At 33.5% G+C, this 17,854-nt stretch overlaps 1 protein-coding gene across 4 annotated transcripts in view; it reads left to right on the plus strand.

The window, feature by feature from the left end:
* Window positions 1-17,854, plus strand: part of LOC123549753 (deoxynucleoside triphosphate triphosphohydrolase SAMHD1-like) — a 51,884-nt gene that overhangs the window by 29,512 nt on the left and 4,518 nt on the right. For all 4 annotated transcript variants that reach the window (XM_053544946.1, XM_053544945.1, XM_053544948.1 and 1 more), the window contains 12 exons: window positions 3,148-3,281; window positions 4,529-4,689; window positions 5,432-5,547; window positions 6,441-6,505; window positions 6,846-7,025; window positions 9,672-9,719; window positions 11,167-11,463; window positions 11,693-11,784; window positions 12,627-12,680; window positions 14,234-14,459; window positions 15,335-15,430; window positions 17,599-17,703. In XM_053544946.1, the coding sequence (XP_053400921.1) occupies window positions 3,159-3,281; window positions 4,529-4,689; window positions 5,432-5,547; window positions 6,441-6,505; window positions 6,846-7,025; window positions 9,672-9,719; window positions 11,167-11,463; window positions 11,693-11,784; window positions 12,627-12,680; window positions 14,234-14,459; window positions 15,335-15,430; window positions 17,599-17,703 (1,563 nt within the window). In that variant the 5' untranslated portion in view covers window positions 3,148-3,158. The remainder of the gene's footprint in view (window positions 1-3,147; window positions 3,282-4,528; window positions 4,690-5,431; window positions 5,548-6,440; window positions 6,506-6,845; window positions 7,026-9,671; window positions 9,720-11,166; window positions 11,464-11,692; window positions 11,785-12,626; window positions 12,681-14,233; window positions 14,460-15,334; window positions 15,431-17,598; window positions 17,704-17,854) is intronic.

The raw sequence follows: 17,854 nt of genomic DNA on the forward strand, positions 1-17,854 counted from the left end.
GAGTCATAGGCTGTTTCAAATAACAACGACTGGTATTAAGTGGATTGGGTAATCGGACACTCCGAAATGCGCTTTTCGTGCGATATCTGGTAGCATCACATCAATATTTATACAACAGATGTTATAGCTTTATAATCAGCACAAAGCATATACAACTGATTGTTATAGAGTTACACAAAATAGCTGAATATAATTATTATCATCCTCTTAAATGTTGAATGAATTTTATAGCTGATATGTAATATGCGCTACTCATTTAAACTTGAAATATGCGAATCTCTTTAATCATGTGCAAATATTTCAAAAACAAGCACACGGACATATACTTTTTATTTTATAATATTATAGACCATATGTTTATTTACCACTGTGAGAAGTTTCATTGAAATCTACTCTGTAGAAAAACAAAAACTATAAGCGAAACTATCATTAAAATTGTGATTTTCCCATAGACTTCCAATATGACTGGTGTGAGATTCAATCTTTTTTTTTTCAAGTCGGTCTAGCAAAAAATCAAACACAGTCATGACCCTACATTGTCTATTTTTATTTGACGATTTGAAATTTTATTCTGAAGTTTTGAAAAATCAGGGTTTAATCATATTCTACATTGTAGAAAAAAAATGCAGAATAACCTTAAACCAATTCAGGGGTTAAATGGAAGTCACTCGAGAACACAGTGATTTTCTTTATCCGTGAATTTGACCTTTCATCTCGTTATGCCATTAGGTAAATTGCAAGTTTGCTCCCAAGAAATACATTTATATTAATAGTTGAGCAGAGCATATCGTCAGATGTCACAATTTCCTAACATACTGATGAAAAGGTTTGCATACTGTTATATGCTGATGGCATTGTATTGATTGCAAAAAATGAAAGTGATTTACAAGATATGCTGTCTGTGCTAAACACATGGTGCCAAGCAAATGGAATGTTTATTAATGCCAATAAAAGTAATGTAGTCCATTTTAGACCTAATTCTACATCTAGGTCTGATTTTACGTTTAAATGTGGTGATTGTATTATTGAATATGCAAGCAAATATGTATATCTTGGTTTAACCTTAACAGAACACCTGGACTATAACTTGACAGCTAAATTGGTAGCTCAATGTGCGGGTCGTGCCCTAGGGCTTCTTATTGCAAAGTACAAATCATTCGGTGGTCTACCCTATGACGTCTATACAAAGTTGTATTATTCTTGTGTTGTACCAGTCATAACATATGCATCTTCTGTGTGGGGTGTTCGATCGTTTTCATGCATAAATGCTGTTCATCATAGAGCTATGAGGTTTTACCTCGGCACTGGGAAATATACACTTGTTGTGGCAATTCAAGGTGATATGGGTTGGAGACCAATCACTATTGATCAGTGGAAATCAGTTTTTAACCACTGGAACAGATGTTTAAAATACACTGATGATAGAGTAAATGGGAAAATATTTAACTGGTCAGTCCATAAAGGCAGTACTAAATGTAAAAACTGGCCATTTATTGTAAAAGACAAATTATGTTCTATGAATTTAGATATGTATACTGTTTTACCTTTCCAAAAAAACAAGATGTTGAATGATATATGTACCAAACTGATGAATATTCATATTGCCCAGTGGCAAATTGATTTAAATAGAGCTGCGAGTGTTAATGGCACTGGCCACAACAAGCTTAGAACTTACAGGTTGTTTAAGAATACTTATGATACTGAGCTTTATTGTAAATTACAATTACCATTTTGTCATAGATCAGCACTTTCCAAATTCAGATGCGGGGTTGCACCCCTAAAAATCGAAACCGGAAGATATGTTAATTTACCTCTTTCTGAAAGGACATGTCCTTTTTGTACAAATTGTGTCGAGTCAGAATTGCATGTACTATTTGAATGTCATTTATATGCATCACTGCGTGATAACCTTTATAAGAAGGCTCAGTCTATAGATGAGGGTTTTGATGATATGTGTGATGATGATAGATTGGTGTTCATGTTTACTCACCCAGACATGGTCAGAATCCTAGCTAAAACCTGTAGTGAAACCTTAAAACTGAGAAATAACACGCTGTATAGTAAAAATATTATTCTATAAATACTTATTAGCTCGGCTTTTCAAAGAAAATGTAGAGCTATTGCACTCGGACCATTGTAGACCTAGGCACAGCCGATGCTTAAAAGTTTTAGATAGAGTCAAATATCTCTGTTACTATCAAGTTACTTAAAATAGTTATTTATCAGAGTAGTCCAATACAGGGGAAACAATCTTCATACCCTTGATTCTAAGTTTGACAGATTTATGTCCCTTTGTTTTAACCCAGTCTTTTTGTTAAAGTTTTATGTCACAATTAAAGCTGTTAAACTAAAACTAGAAATGGTTAATAGTGTCCACACTATAAGAAATAATTTAGAATTTTGACAGGTTTACATCCCTTATGCTGGCAATGCTTCAGTTTATAGTCGAGCACTGAAAAGTCTAGCTTTCCGTCTCATGGACCGCTCTAATCACTTTTAGAAATGGAAATGATTTTTAATTGAAACGGAATATATTTTTAAATGGAAACAATGTAAACAGGTATTATTTTTAAATATAGAAATAATTTTTAAATGAATGGTACATATTTTAAAGTTAGCAGTGAAACATTCCCAGTGTACATCTAATGCTTAAATTTGTTGCTTTCTGTATTCTTTTTGAAGTTTAAGTGATTGTAATTAGTAATTTTATTTATCTTTATTCAAGTGTACTAGATACATCTCAAGAGTAAACATAACTCATGTTAATATGAATAAATAAATAAAGTAAAATTAAATAAATAGAAACACTCCTTTCAAGAACTAATTTTAACATATTCTGTACACTGGAAAGGTTTCCTGAAATGCTATTTAATATTTGTACAAATGCTGCTGTATGTTTTAATATTTGTACATACAAATAATGCTGTTGTTTTATGTGCTGTATAGTCTCAAATAATTCTTATAGAATGGCTGTATACATGTATACTTGTTTATAATGTATATGGATGAGACTGGAATAAATAAAATATATATACTGGGCTACTGGCTAACAATTATATTAGCTGATCAATTTGTGGCCCTTTGCGCTGCAGATATTTAATGACTTACTGTTAAATTAAAAGTTTTTATATAATTCATTTATTTAAGGGCACAGAAATATGGCTACATCGTCTCCAGGGGAAGACTTTATAGATTTTGGTGGCCATCCTCAAGAGGGAACCAGTGCTGATACAGATCGTCAGCGGTCTACTTCGGCTAATAATATATTTATGAATAGAAAGGTATTGTCAGAACAGTTGAAAACTATTCTTATGAATTCAAAAGGCCGTGAGATACTGTGAATTTGTATTCAGCAAATATTATGGAAGTCAGGACATTAAAATATTTTTTTTCAATTACAGTCAAATACATTGTTTTTAGTAGGACAAAATGAGTTGTCATTTTTTCCGTTCAGATTTCAATTAACCTTTGCTTACGCTTATTTTTCAATCACAGTATCAATGCCGGTTAAATTCTTCTTCATTTATTACCCCCCCACCCCCGCCGATGAAATCGGGAGGGGGGTATTGAAATGGCGTTGTCCGTCCGTCAGTCCGTCAGTCAGTCCGTCCGTCCGCAGTCATCTCTCAGTAACTACCTGGTAGAATTTCATCAAACTTGAAATAGTCATGAACCAAGATACTGCGATAATGCCCTTTTAGTATTTTTTTTTTGATTGGTCAATTTCCCTTAGAGTTACTGCCCTTGATTTAATGAAAAATGCACAAAAATGTCCGTCCGCAGCCATTTCTCAGTAACTAGTAGGTAGAATTTCATCAAACTTGAAATAAACATGAGCCAAATGATGCCCGACACGTTTTTCTTTTGGATTGGTCAATTTCCCTTAGAGTTATTGCCCTTGATTTAATGAAAATAACACGTCTGCAGCCATTTCTCAGTAACAAGTTTGTAGAATTTCATGAAATTTGAAATAAATATGAACCAACATATTTTGATGATGCCCGTCATTTTCTTTTTTTATTGGTCAATTTTCCATAGAGTTATTGCCCTTTAATTGTTTAAAATCCACAGATTTGTACATAACAAACCAAACAATTGGAAGAATTTCATTAAACTTCTTTCATTCTTTTCCATGAACATTTATTATAAACATGTGAAGTTGTGTACCCACACCTGCTCGCCACCTTGCCTTGGTCACTCTCCCTTCCACTCCCAACCCCTCACCATCCCCCCCCCCAATTTTTTTTCATTCCTTTTTTTTCCTTCTTTTTCAAACCTTTCATTAATATATTTATCAACATGCAAAGTTGTACCATTCTCTCACCACCCCGATCATGCATTCCCCACCCCGCCCGGGGGATACCAATTCATCGAGTTTGCTTGTATTTTGCTTGCTTTCGTGCTATGCTTGCAAAGGGTCTATTTATAAATATCATATACACATGCAAAAGAATTTCGGATGCGTTAAAAGAAAATGTGAAGAAAGTCATTAAATATAGCAAAATTTAGGCGTTATTATTGTTGTTAGATTTTCCAGGACCCTATTCACGGCCCTATAGAGATACATCCGGTTTGCATCAGAATCATAGACACACCACAGTTCCAGCGTCTGCGGCACATCAAACAACTTGATACCTGTTATCTGGTTTATCCAGGTGCCAGTCATAACAGGTTTGAACATTCCCTAGGGTAAGTATTAAAGTAGTGCATCCACTATTATACATGTTGGATTGGGAGCAATGTTACCCTTATATGTGTGTGCTCGTGTGTTGTCAGACCTCTAGCTTAAAAGCCAGGGTCACATTTTGTGGTCTAAGATTTTAGATCGTTTGTCTTTTCATTAACTTGTGTAAGCATAGGTTGATAATTACACATTAACTATCATTAGACGAGATCCAGACCCTTCATCTTGCTCCAAGGTCAAGATCATACTCAAAGGTCACATGTATAAACATATTTCTTATTCTGTCTGTGTCTTTTGTATAAAGAAATGTACGATAAATTCTCACAAACATTCGTTATATTAAGACGATGCGTCATGTGGAAAACCCAGACTCAGGTCCGTCGTACGGAACAAAAGTCTTGGTTATATTTTGTCCGGTATTACATTACGTATACAGAGAAGGAGAATCAAATAACATAGATTTACAATGTGTAACATGCAATACTTCTGCTCCTACTTTATAGGTCAAGGTAACATTATCAGGTAAACTATCGAATGTCATTTTCCTTGTTTTGCGGGTACTCAAATAACTTCGCAAAATAATCACAATAATATAACTCAACGGTCACGGTCACACCTAGATGTAAACTATTTTTAAGTCAACTTTGTCCCGTCTGTACCATTCAGTCTAACAAGTGAACACTTGGACACCTAGCTCAATGACCGTAGATTATTTTGATTTTATATACACTGAATTTTTTATTGCAGAGTTTGTTATCTAGCTGGAAAATTGCTAAAAACAATCAGAGAACAACAACCGGACGAACCAATAACGGATAGAGACATTCTATGTTTGGAAATAGCTGGGCTGTGTCACGATCTCGGTAAATAGAAATGATTTAATAGCATGAAAGAAAATCATCATCATGATCTATTCAAAAACAATTTTGACTCTAGCAACATGAGAACATATATGCTCCACCTTTCGCTTATTTGTTTTTGTATTGTATTTGTAGTGATTAACCTGGCGCCAGTAACTTTTAAACTCCCCAGTAGAGCATTCACCGTTGGCTGAGATGCTTTAATGGGTTTCAATACAGGACATATCTATTCTTTTGGATGTTTGTCTTTGTGTTCATATTAGATAATGCCAACTGCTGAACAGGCGCACTCATGATCTGTTTTACAATTTATTTTTGTTTCTCGGAAGTTAGGTTTAACATGTAGATATTCACGAAAATTGTCCAACTTTGTTTTGACTGCTGCTTAATTTCAATAGCTTTAATATTTGTTAGCTTGATAGTGCATGCTCGAACAACTTTGCTTACGGTCGGTTGACGACGTGTATGTTAAGCATTATATTGAGAATGTGTATATCAATTCCTTTAAAATTTTCCCATCACCGAGCTTTTATGAGTGTGCTGGTGATTATAGATTTTGTTTTGTCATTCTCTGCTGTGACATTTTAACAATGAGGAAGTTTTCATATTTAGATAAGGCACCGATTTGACGACCGACAGCAGGAAGTCAATAACTTATTTATTTCGTTCATTTTAGCTAAACCTTTTTTCGAGACCGCTATTCGGATTAAAAAAAGTTATAATGTACTGTATAAATGATCTTTACAAGCTGGAAATTTAAGAAAAAGCAGTAATAGATTTTTCACTATATTCCGGAAGTTTTTATAGATTTGACTATCGGATTGATATGTTTAACTTGTGAAACTATCAAATATTTGATTGACGCTTTATCAGACAATGTACATGTTTTTACGCAGGCCAAGGACCATTTTCTCATGTATTTGAAAAGCGGTTCATGCCAAAACTGGGGAAACCGTTTAAGGTAATATGAATCGCAATATATTTGGCTTACCTTCATTGCAGTTATATTTAATACACACGTATAAATAACGTATAAATAAATTAAGTTTTCGACAGACATTACAAAGAAATTTGAAATTTCAAACAGTTTTTACACTTAATGGAACTATTGAAATAACGGTTGTTTTTTTTTCACTGAGAATTTTGGAATACCATGCAAGATTTTCCCTTTCGTACAGAATGCGAATTAAACACATTTAGAACATTCGATTTTTTAAAAATGAAATAGTGAAATAAAAACGTCAAAAATATTTTCTTTGTTATTTTAAATGAAATGTCACAATTTACATATTTATTCACAGCACGAAGAAATGGCCAGAAAAATGCTTGAATTCATGCTGGAAGACGAAAATGAAAAATTAAAAGGAGACATTCAAACAATAATTCGTAATTGCAACATACCAGGTTTTGAACAATTTGAAGAAAGAGACTTTACTTTTATCAAAGAAATGATCGACGTACCAAAAGACATTGAGAGAGGGGTTAGTCGAGTGATTATATTTCAACTTAAAAAGCAAATAATTATATTTCAATCAGCATTGTCTGTTTAAAATAAGTTATACATAATCTAGCTTTATTATTCATGTAAAATCATACACACATTTAAGCACTTCCAATAGCGTATCTAACATAAGAATATGTTGTATACATAGAGCTTCAATCTGATCAAAATCTATTAATGCTACGCATTGGATCTGAGGACAGGCTCTTGAGACTCACATTCACCAATAAGAGCCTTGCTTTCAACATTTTAACAAGTAGATGTTTAAAAAAATCTGTATTTAAGCTGGAATTCCAGTTTTCGATATGTGGTTATCACGTACGGGTTATAATTCTTATAAGAAAGCTTATAGACACACATGAGAATTAGTTGTTTTTCCTATTTTTTCCATTCAAAATTGAAAAGCGTTTGTAAGGGATACCAGAGGTAAACTGCCTTAATTATAAAGCTTTTTCTACGTGTCCCTCTGTGGTGTATTGGTCAAGAATGCAGGAAAATATTTATTGCCACCGCGGCCTGGGTTCGATTTTTTCTTGATTTCACATTGTATTAGATAGTTTAGAAACAAAAGCTTATATTCTTATGTCCATAATATGAAGAAACTTATAATCTAAAGAAAAATTATTTAGCCAAAATCTAAGTCCAGTCCCTTTCAATCAAACGCTTGTTGAAACGAGTCGTTCAAATAAGAATAGATTGATGGAAATAAAAATAGCAATATTGGAAATCCGATTATACAGAAAGATAATTTGAAAAGATCGAGTGCATAGAGCTTCGTATTTCAATTATAGAAAAAACATGTCATAATATATTTAAACACGACGAACAGTCGATACGTCTGCATAAGTATAATTCCACTAGTGCATAGTCCAAACGAAATATCATATGCGGTGTGCAATCGATTCGGAGTGTTATAAAACATAGTTCTGCTGTATGTTGTTTTTATTCTATTTTATATTCATGAAAAAATAAACCCGAACAAAATAAGGCAGCATTATTTCTTCTTACGCTGAAGAGGTTACACGTCCCATGGAATAACAAACGAGGGGCAGATAACGTTTAATGAATTATTATGCACGCCTAATAATCAATTCACCAACGACAACACTGGGTGGATATAATTCAAACTTCACATAAATGATAATGACCAGGCCTTTTTGTGCATATTCTCGGCATTTTTCGGTTCGGCAACTTTTAGTTCTGGCCTTTATGATTGTTTGGCCACTTCTCTTATATTGGTGGGCGGATTTCCCCCAAACCTCACAGGAGTAAACAGTGCCGGGCCTCATTGTGCATATTGTCGGCATTTATCGGTTTGATGATTTTCAGAGGAGTTATGATCATTAACTTGCCCTATTTTACATTTTCCGGGAAACTGTTCCGATACCTCCTTTAGGAATTGCACCAAATTTCACAAAAGGGATCATTGCCAAGCTTAGTTATTCATATCTTCGGCATGTTCCAGTACGGGTTTTTTTTTCAACAGAGTTATGGCTCTTGATTCGTCAAGTTTTATGATGTTTTAACCATTTCTCTTATATAATATTACCAATCTTATATAATATTACCAATTTCCACCAAGACTTACAGGAGTGATCAGTGCTGTCTTATAATGCATTTCATCGGCATGTTCCGGTTCAGTGATTTTCAATGGAGTTAAAGCCCTTGATTTGTCATATTTTACAGTGATTACACTATTTTCTGTGTACAATTAGGCTGAATTTCACCAAACCTCCAGAGTGATTAGTATGAAGCAAAGTTGTGCATATCATCGTCATATTCTGATTAAATGATTCTCAAAATATTCGATCTATACTACTTCCTCTTTACCACCGGTTGGAACTCCACCAAACTTCACAGGAGTAACCATTGCCAAGCCTTGTTTTGTATATCGTTAGAATGCTATGGTAAAGTAATTTTCCCTGGGATTATGGCCCTTAATCTTAATTTGTGGCAGTTTACACTTTCTGCATGTTAAGCGGTTGGAGGCATATGTTTTGCGAGAAAAAAAACAACCTCTAGATCCGACTGCTTTTTGTACAAATTGTCTCCCTTTTTAATGGTACTTGATTTTTTTTGCATTTCGATATTAAGAGAATGACATCGAGTTAACTGAAGGAAATTTAATGTAACATGTTACAATGCATATGGATATCAGGAATTAAAAGGGACAATAATCATAATTCTGTCTTGACAAAGTTATCTACCTTTTAACACATTTTTCTATTTCTTTACTTTTAAGAAATAATTTAAACTGCACCGAAAGAAATTTAATATGACTTTACACACTGAAAGATGAATGAAAATACCAAGTCTGTTACGAAGTTGTCTTCTTTCCTTGTTGTACTTAATTGTACATGTTTTAAGGATTTTAAAATAACATAGTACGATGACTTTATATAAGGAAATATTTGGATCAGAAGTAAAGGCAAAAGTCAGTGTAAGACAATTACTATTTACCTAATGGAACATTTCGTAATCCATATTTTATTATGTTAATTAAAAGTAACATTCACGCACTTTATATAAAACACCGAATTGTTTACGTGAATATTACTTTTAATCATCATAATAAAATGAGAGTGAACTTCTAAAATAATAGAATTCATAAGATCTTACTTTCCAGCCATGGCCATATCATGGTAGAGACGAAGACAAAAGTTTCATGTATGAGGTAATGTATATTTCCTTATTGATCTTTGAGTGACTCTACATTAAATAACCTTTTATGTAGGTAAATGATACAAAATGTCACAGAATTTGACAAGTTTGAACATACTTTGTTGTTATTTTTCAATTATCGACCAAACACCGTGTGATAAATTATTTTCATTATTATTATTATTATTATAATGATTATCTTTGTTGTTGTTGTTGGCGTTTTTAATACCTTACTGTTAAAACTTTGTTATTTTCTCATATATCACTGCATACGTTTGAAATAGTTATATAGGCATAGGAAATAGAGATCAATATAATTGCACCTTTACTAATCCTACCAGGTGTTCTGTATTACAAAAGTGGATCTATTGTGACATTTTGATACAAGCAAAACTGTATTATCTGCACTATTATTTACCTACTGGTATTTCGTTTTATTATTGGCTTGTTAAAAGTTAATTTTTTACCATATGTAAGTTGACAGAATCATAGGAACCATGTCTTGTGGGGTAAATCAAACACAAATGAATACATCCTTAATGATTTTGTCGTGCAAAAAAGTATGATATTGTGTCTTAAACAGTTTTCATTTTCCACTCAATTGTGTAATTGCAAGGGAAGTAAACTAATAGATCTCTACTTATAAGTACTAGCCCAAGGCAAGAGTTGTCATTCTTTGTGGATCACAACTTTAAATTAAAAATTAAAACTTCTGTTATTGATATTAACAAAAGTATCATAAACTTCACATTTGTGAAATCATTTTTGGTTATTTCAAGGACTTGGAAATTAATTTCTAGACTTTTTTTAATGTAATTCTATCATTGAAAATTTTAGGGCCTATCTCTAAGTTATAACATACAGATCTCTGTTACATTTAATATGAAAGTAAGTTTATATATATATTTTTTTTTCGTAAAAAAGTAAGTCTATTTTTGTTGTTGTTTTTTTTTAAAGCTTACTTTCCTTGAAAAGTTCCAATAATTAAAAATCCGTTCTAGAGAAAAAATATCTGAGAGTTTATTTGAATTATTTGCTATTAACTATCCACAATAACATATAATGAGCACTTGCCGGACAATTGTCAGATATGTTGCCTTGTGTCTGAAGGAGCGAATACGAATAGTTTTGACTTTTGGCCGGCAAGAAATTCATTTTCTTTTTTTATATTTTTGTTCGTCATGTTTTGACTTCAGATCAGAAAAAAATTGAAACCGGTTTATAGCGCAAACTAATGCCCGACAATCCGTAAAACGATCCATGTAATAAATTAAAATATATTATCATTAAATGTGACACATAGTGTATTTACTTTGAGACTTTTTTGAGTAGTACATTAGTATTAAACAGCATCCATGGATATTTCACAATATCTAACTAATTTTTCTATATCATATGAAGCAAATAATGAATTTTGTAGTAAATGGCACAGAATCTAAACGACTGCTATAAATTTTAAGATAGTGGCAAACAAAAGAAATGGAGTAGATGTCGACAAGTGGGATTATCTCGCACGTGACAGCTATATGCTTGGAATTAAAATCAATTTTGATTACAATCGATGTTTCGCTACTGCACGAGTTTTAAAGGTCAACGGTATCAACGGATCCGATGAGACTGAAAGAGCTCATGGCGGAAATGAAAGCAGTGGAACTAATCAAACCAGAGCACCACCTCAAAGTAGCGAAAGTGACGAAAGTACAATCCAAGCAAGGCAAGAAATCGTCGCCCGGAAACAAATATGTTACAGGGAAAAGGTAAGTTATTTTATTCGTGGCCGTTTCTAGTCTTTCTGTTAGATTCAATGATAGTAAAAACAGCTTAGAAAAAGGAACTGCGAAGCGAAAATGAGCAAAATGAAATTAAAAATACTGAACAATATTGAATTTGCTTCAGCAACAATGTGTACCTTCTTACGACCTTGTACTTTAAATGGCGTCTCCGTATATAAACATCAACGATATATAATAAGAATTTTCATTTTAGGAAGCACAAGGTTTGTACGATATGTTCTATACGAGGATGACCTTGCACAGACAAGCATACCAGCATAAGACTCATTCCGTCATAGGGATGATGTATGTTTATGTACTTACATAAATTATTTTTACTTATACTTTATATGTTTCAAGGAGGGAATTATCTTCTTGTGTCCATGTATAGCTTGCCCCTGACAATAAAAGCATGTGGAAATACATATTATTCTCTTTAGATAGCCGAACTGCGGTCAAATTTGCCAATATAACAACGGAACAAAATCATTACAGAGCAGAATTGTGAGAACATACATTTTTAAATAAAGACTTGAATATATCTCTGATCTTTTTCATCACATCAAGAGGCCTTTCATGGCAAAGTTGTTATGGTCACTGACTTAGAATCACATGCCCCTCGCCATTGTGGGTTCGAGCCTTACTCGGGTTGTTGAATGTTTCATGTTAGGAAGCCATCCAGCTTGCTTACGGAAAGTCGGTGGTTCTGCCAAAGTGCCCTCTCGTAATGAAATAATGCACAGAGGTGCACCTGGGGTCTTCCTCCACCATCAAAGCTGGAAAGTCGCAATATGATCTATACTTGTGCCGGTGCGACGTTATACCCAACAAAAACAATAGTTTTTTAACCTAAGTTTAAGTTTTGTTTTATTATTTGCTGCACTCCTAATTGTATAATGCATGTAGTTCTATGAGTGCTAAAGTCACTGTTTTTCTTCTTCTTTTAATTGCCCCTCACAGCTGTGAGTAGGAAACCTAGCTTAGTGTGTAGAACTCTTTCATGTGCTGAAGATCGTTGGTTCTACCCAGGTGCCCACCAGTGACTGAAAGAATCCTTATGAAACGCTGGCGCATTTACCACATGGCATCAAAACCATTTTAAGCTTATCATATGAAAACTGATTTTGAAAATATTTTTTTCATTTCAGGATTTGTGAGGCTTTGATGGCTGCAAACGAAAGTATTCGATTTGAAGGAAAGAAGTAAGCGATTCTCGCCAATCATAAGTGAATCCTTACCTGATAGAGCACGATTTATGTCATAGTGTGATATTGCGTAGCCTTATGTTTGAGGGTCGTCTGTTTTTGGTTTGTCTTTGGTTAAACCTTAATATTTATTTCATTACTTGTGCTTCACAGTAGTACCAAAATTAAATAAAATTTGATTTGTTTTGTTAGGGAATTTTCTGTTCTTTATTAAATATGTATGTATTGAATTATAATTAACATCAACGATAACGTAGGGGTTGATGAAAAATTGATTAATATAAGCTGCCCCCCACTCCCCCGCCCCTGCCAAATGTAAGCTAATGTTTTTTAGCATTATAAAACGTACTGAGCATAGGTGGCGATTATAAAAAACGGGGTTTGTTACAATATCAGCATGTTTTAAAAATATACCCTTTTAAAATCAATGCCCTTTAAAACTAAAGCTAGGCCTCAGTGCAATTGACACTCGGAAACTTTAACTTTTAAATCAGCATCTGCCTATGAATCTATGGTAACAAATGGTGAGTCTGTAACCATTCTGTCAAATGACGTCGGTCCTGACAACGAACAATCGGATTCCGAGGAGAAATCAATAAGTATCATAAATCGATCAATTGTATTTGTTTGAAACACTTTCTTGCGAATTAATCCCTGCTTTGTAATGCGCATATCGTAGTCGGGTACCAAAATTGGACTTTTATCATATTATTTACCATGGTCCGGTTTAATGTAGTCGTAAGCGTATTAATTTTGGTACCCGGTTTATGACACGCACGATACAAAGCTCCAGCGCATGCAAGTGTTCCCAGTTGCCAATCATTACTTTTAAAGAGCATTTATGCATTTTAAAACATGCTGAAATTGTAACAAAAATCCCATTTTATAATTGTTACCTTTGGTCAATGCTAAAAATATTTGCTAACAGTTGGCAGGGTTGGAAGAGGGGTGTATGTGTGCGTGTGTGTATGTGGGGGTTAAGGGGCGGGTTCCTGAAACTATTCTAAATCGGACAGTATTGGAAAAAGATATGAGGTGTTTTAATGATACACTGTAGAACTATAACGTGCTGCAATCATCAACTAGAATAAAACTAATAAATAATATATTCAAAATACTGTGACTTTATCGTTAGGTAAAATCATTGTTTGGAGTTCATACCCAAAGGAGTTATATAAATAGGATGTATTTGCCCGAAAAAATGATTTTACTCAAGAGTAAATCACTGTTGATATAAACTATTTTGATTCTTACACGATATCAAGAATTACCATCTACATTTTTGACTAAATCTACTAAATATTTACCAGATATGTGTGGTTTTATTTCAAGCTTCGACGCTATGACGTAATTTGTATGACGTACAAAATGTGTTCTTGTTGCACAATAAAGTCACAGTTGCATCCCCTTTGTTTAATGTAGAAGGAGAAGCAGCCACTAAATCATAAAGTAGGATAATTACTAGAAATTGATGATTACATTTCCAGACAGCTATATTTTCTATACAGTGCTTCTATTTTCAAAGCAGTATGATACTTTGACAATTTCAGGATTTCGGATACAGTCGACGACATGAAAGCCTATACACAGCTTACTGACGACATAATTCTGTTAATTTTGTATCCATCGATCGGCAATGTAGCGTTTCAAACAGAGAGATTTGGCAATGCACAAGAAAATTCCTCCAGTAGATCGAGACTAGACGACGCAAGGAAAATCTTAAATGATATTATGAACAGAAGGCTTTATAAGTTTGTTTCTCAAACGCAGGTTGAGGTATGTTATCATAAAAACGTTTACCCTGTTACTACCTTATTCACGAACGTAACAATTTCATGTCCCGTTCTGTTTATTCTAACTGAATAACTTTGTACTAACTTTCGCCGTAACCCCGCTCTGCTCAATGGAAACGTCAACTTACTTGAATAATTTTTGCACTGATTATTAAAACAAGCATATGAATTCATTTTCTTTTTAAAGTAAATGTAGTACCATAAAAATTCATTAAACTCTGGAAATAAGATCATTATATCGTACACAAAACAAAACTGCAGTGTATTGCGACTTTCAGCAAGAAATATAACGTCTTTCCAGGTAAAGAAAAAAATTGCAGAGAATGTGTCCTAACCAAAATACATTAGTTTATGAAATATGTCAGTATACAGTATGTTTGTTTAAAATATTACATTTTGTAAAATGTTAAAATAGGACTTTGCGCATGCGAAATGACATCGGGCTGAAAATTAAACTTGTTAATATTTAAAAAATCGTGGCAAGTCCATTTCCCTTGTAGCAGCAATAAAACATTTTTGACACTTTCCGCAAACTCTGAAGAAAATTGTTACAAATGTGTTATTTTCACCACATTTCCATTTTCCAATGTAATTCTATAATTTTGTAAATCTGATTTAAAGGAACTTCAGCAAACATATAATACGGCTTTGCAGATGTTTACAAATTATGATAATAATTACTTTCAAAGTCAATGTCATTCAAAAATGGTGGTGTTATAGGAATTATAAATTAACTTATGCAAATTCCTGTGGTATTGTGGGGTACTTAGTAATTTTGTTCAGAGTGCATCCAATTCATAATAACATGTACATAAAGTCTTTATTTTAGTATTTTCTGGTTTTTATTTTTCTTTAAAGAAAGGAAAATTAAAGGTGGATGATTTCAAGGAGGAGTTTATGCAGTTTGTAAGACGAGAAGGAGAGCCTGTTGAAGAAAGTTTTATTGAATACGATGTAAGTAATGCTATTTTTCTGAATAACAGTTTTTCCGGGATATTCACTGGAGACTTTCGCAAAAGAGTGTAGCATTCGAAGTTAGAGGTATTTAAAGTATGATTTATGTTATTACATGCGTATTTTCTTCAATACTGATGTGAAAAGATACAGATACACAGCGATTGAGCACGTGTACACATGACCATAAATTAATGCAATAATAGAAGTAACAGACAAACACAAACATACGTCGAAAAGGGACATAGCAACGCACCGCTTACATGACAGTGTACCTATATAACAGATTACTCCATTACATACGTACCAGTAACTACACGAACAAATTGTGAAACATTGTAAACGTACGTATTCAGTGACTTTGCGGAAGCCAGAGCACCATGAAAAACACCATTAAGGGCATGAAGAAATAGGACAGGAGACAAATATCAACAGCTTGTCTCTTGCTAATCGTCATCGATCCCCCGAGGGTTCCACCATCGCACAGTCAAATAGGATAGCATAGTGACCAATTGTAAAAGATGTGAACACGGACAGTGTGTCTCAGAACAATACGGTCAAAGCCTCTTCTTAGGCAGTGGAACTAAACCTACACATTTCAAGTAGTCACTACCTATTTTAAATAAATATGTAGTTAACTGCATCAAAGTACACAGTCTGTAAAAATTAAATAATTAAAATATCATTTTCTGAAAAAGGAGTTACTTGATAAAAAAATAATCCTGGTTAAAATATTTGGAAAAACTGAAGACAGTTCCGCTAAGATTTTGTTGTAGGCTTAGGTTGCTATTGTCACCTCATGCAAACCATGCACATTTTACCTCTAGGCATGAAAAAAAGCATGCATAAACACAATACAGTCTGAAAAGAAAACTAAGTAAAGATCAAGTCAGGTACTGCCCTAGGGAAATTAAGACATTTTTTTTATGGTGACATATATCAACAAGCAGACGATTTTTTTGAAACAGTCAAAACCCACAGAATTTCACAAGTTAAAATATGTTGAAAAAGCTACTGCTGGAAAAAAGGCAATCTCTGCTACCCATGTATATCACATTATGGGAAATATCTAGAAATATGAGAAAATCAAAGAAAACAATTACAGGACTGTTAGATGCATGACTGTGTTTCCTGCTAACATTTAACATAGATACATACTTTTCCATTGCATTGATATAACATAGAGATATTACGGATTCTTAAACGGTGTTCACTCAACAATTTCACACTATAAACAGATTGTTTCCTTGCATAAGGAGGGCTTATGGTAAGTCTCTAGTCTTCTGATAAAACGTTTGATAATTTTTAAAAATAATGGTCTGACGAGGCAATTCCCGGGTCAGAGTTTGTGAATAATCAGGTGTGGATAACTTTTATTTACACTGTCTTGTGACTTTGGAACATGGTGGGGATAAGAGTGAGGATAGGTGCACCATAAACCGATTTAAACTCCCCAATGGTGGTTTTGCCACTGACCGTTCCAAGGCGGTGTCCCACTATGTTCCTGTATTTGTTTGTTTTGTCCTTTTGTGTCCATTTCTGTGTGTGGTGTACGAGAGTTGTTCATGTGTGTCTTTGGGGAGGCTGCGTTTTTTTGAACGTGGCTTTCACCTTTGGATATTCTTCCTTGTTTTGATATAAATCGCCAATATAATTACAATTTATGGTTACCTAAACGTTGGCTGCAAACAGATTAAAGAACAAGTCGGCATTAGATGCATAAAAAAGCAGCAGTATAATTTGTTCTTACAAATTAATCGTGTATTCTACTTAGATGACACGTACTCATACAACCTGGCATATGGAACAGCACGTTTGGAGAAAGCATTTCTCTTAAAGGAAGTGAAACCTTTAATGTATAAATCAGCAAATACATATATTTAACGGTGTCATTGCAGAGTATCAGATGTTGGAGCACTGTTTATAGTGTCATTTGTTGTATCTTCTGTTTATTTTTAATTTGTCAGATCTGTCTTTATTGAATTACTTTTAAATTTGCTTCTCTTATACTTGCAGCGAAGCGATAATCCTGCATCTGGTAGGGATAAGATTTTAGCTTGTTTGCTTTTTATGCTTCCAAATGATCATTAAAACATTATTAAAGTTCTCTAGTATGTACAGTCAATACGGCTCCAGTATTAAACAATTGTAATATTTGAATATTTTAGATTGTGGATTTAGATTACGGAATGGAAGGCAAAGATCCAATGGAGAAAGTAAGATTTTACAGAAAGGACGAAATAAACACTCCAATAAAGTTAAAAAAATATCAAGCATGTTCTATGTTAAAATTCTGTTGTTTTTCTAAATCTATACTTGACATTATGATATGATTTAAGTTGACTATTAAAAGAGATATCATTACTGTAATGCAGGTGGCAGAATACACATATCTTTTACAAAATTACCAAAAAAAAAAAAAAA

This window comes from Mercenaria mercenaria, chromosome 6 (genome assembly GCF_021730395.1).
Source record: "Mercenaria mercenaria strain notata chromosome 6, MADL_Memer_1, whole genome shotgun sequence".
NCBI classification, from domain to species: domain Eukaryota; kingdom Metazoa; phylum Mollusca; class Bivalvia; order Venerida; family Veneridae; genus Mercenaria; species Mercenaria mercenaria.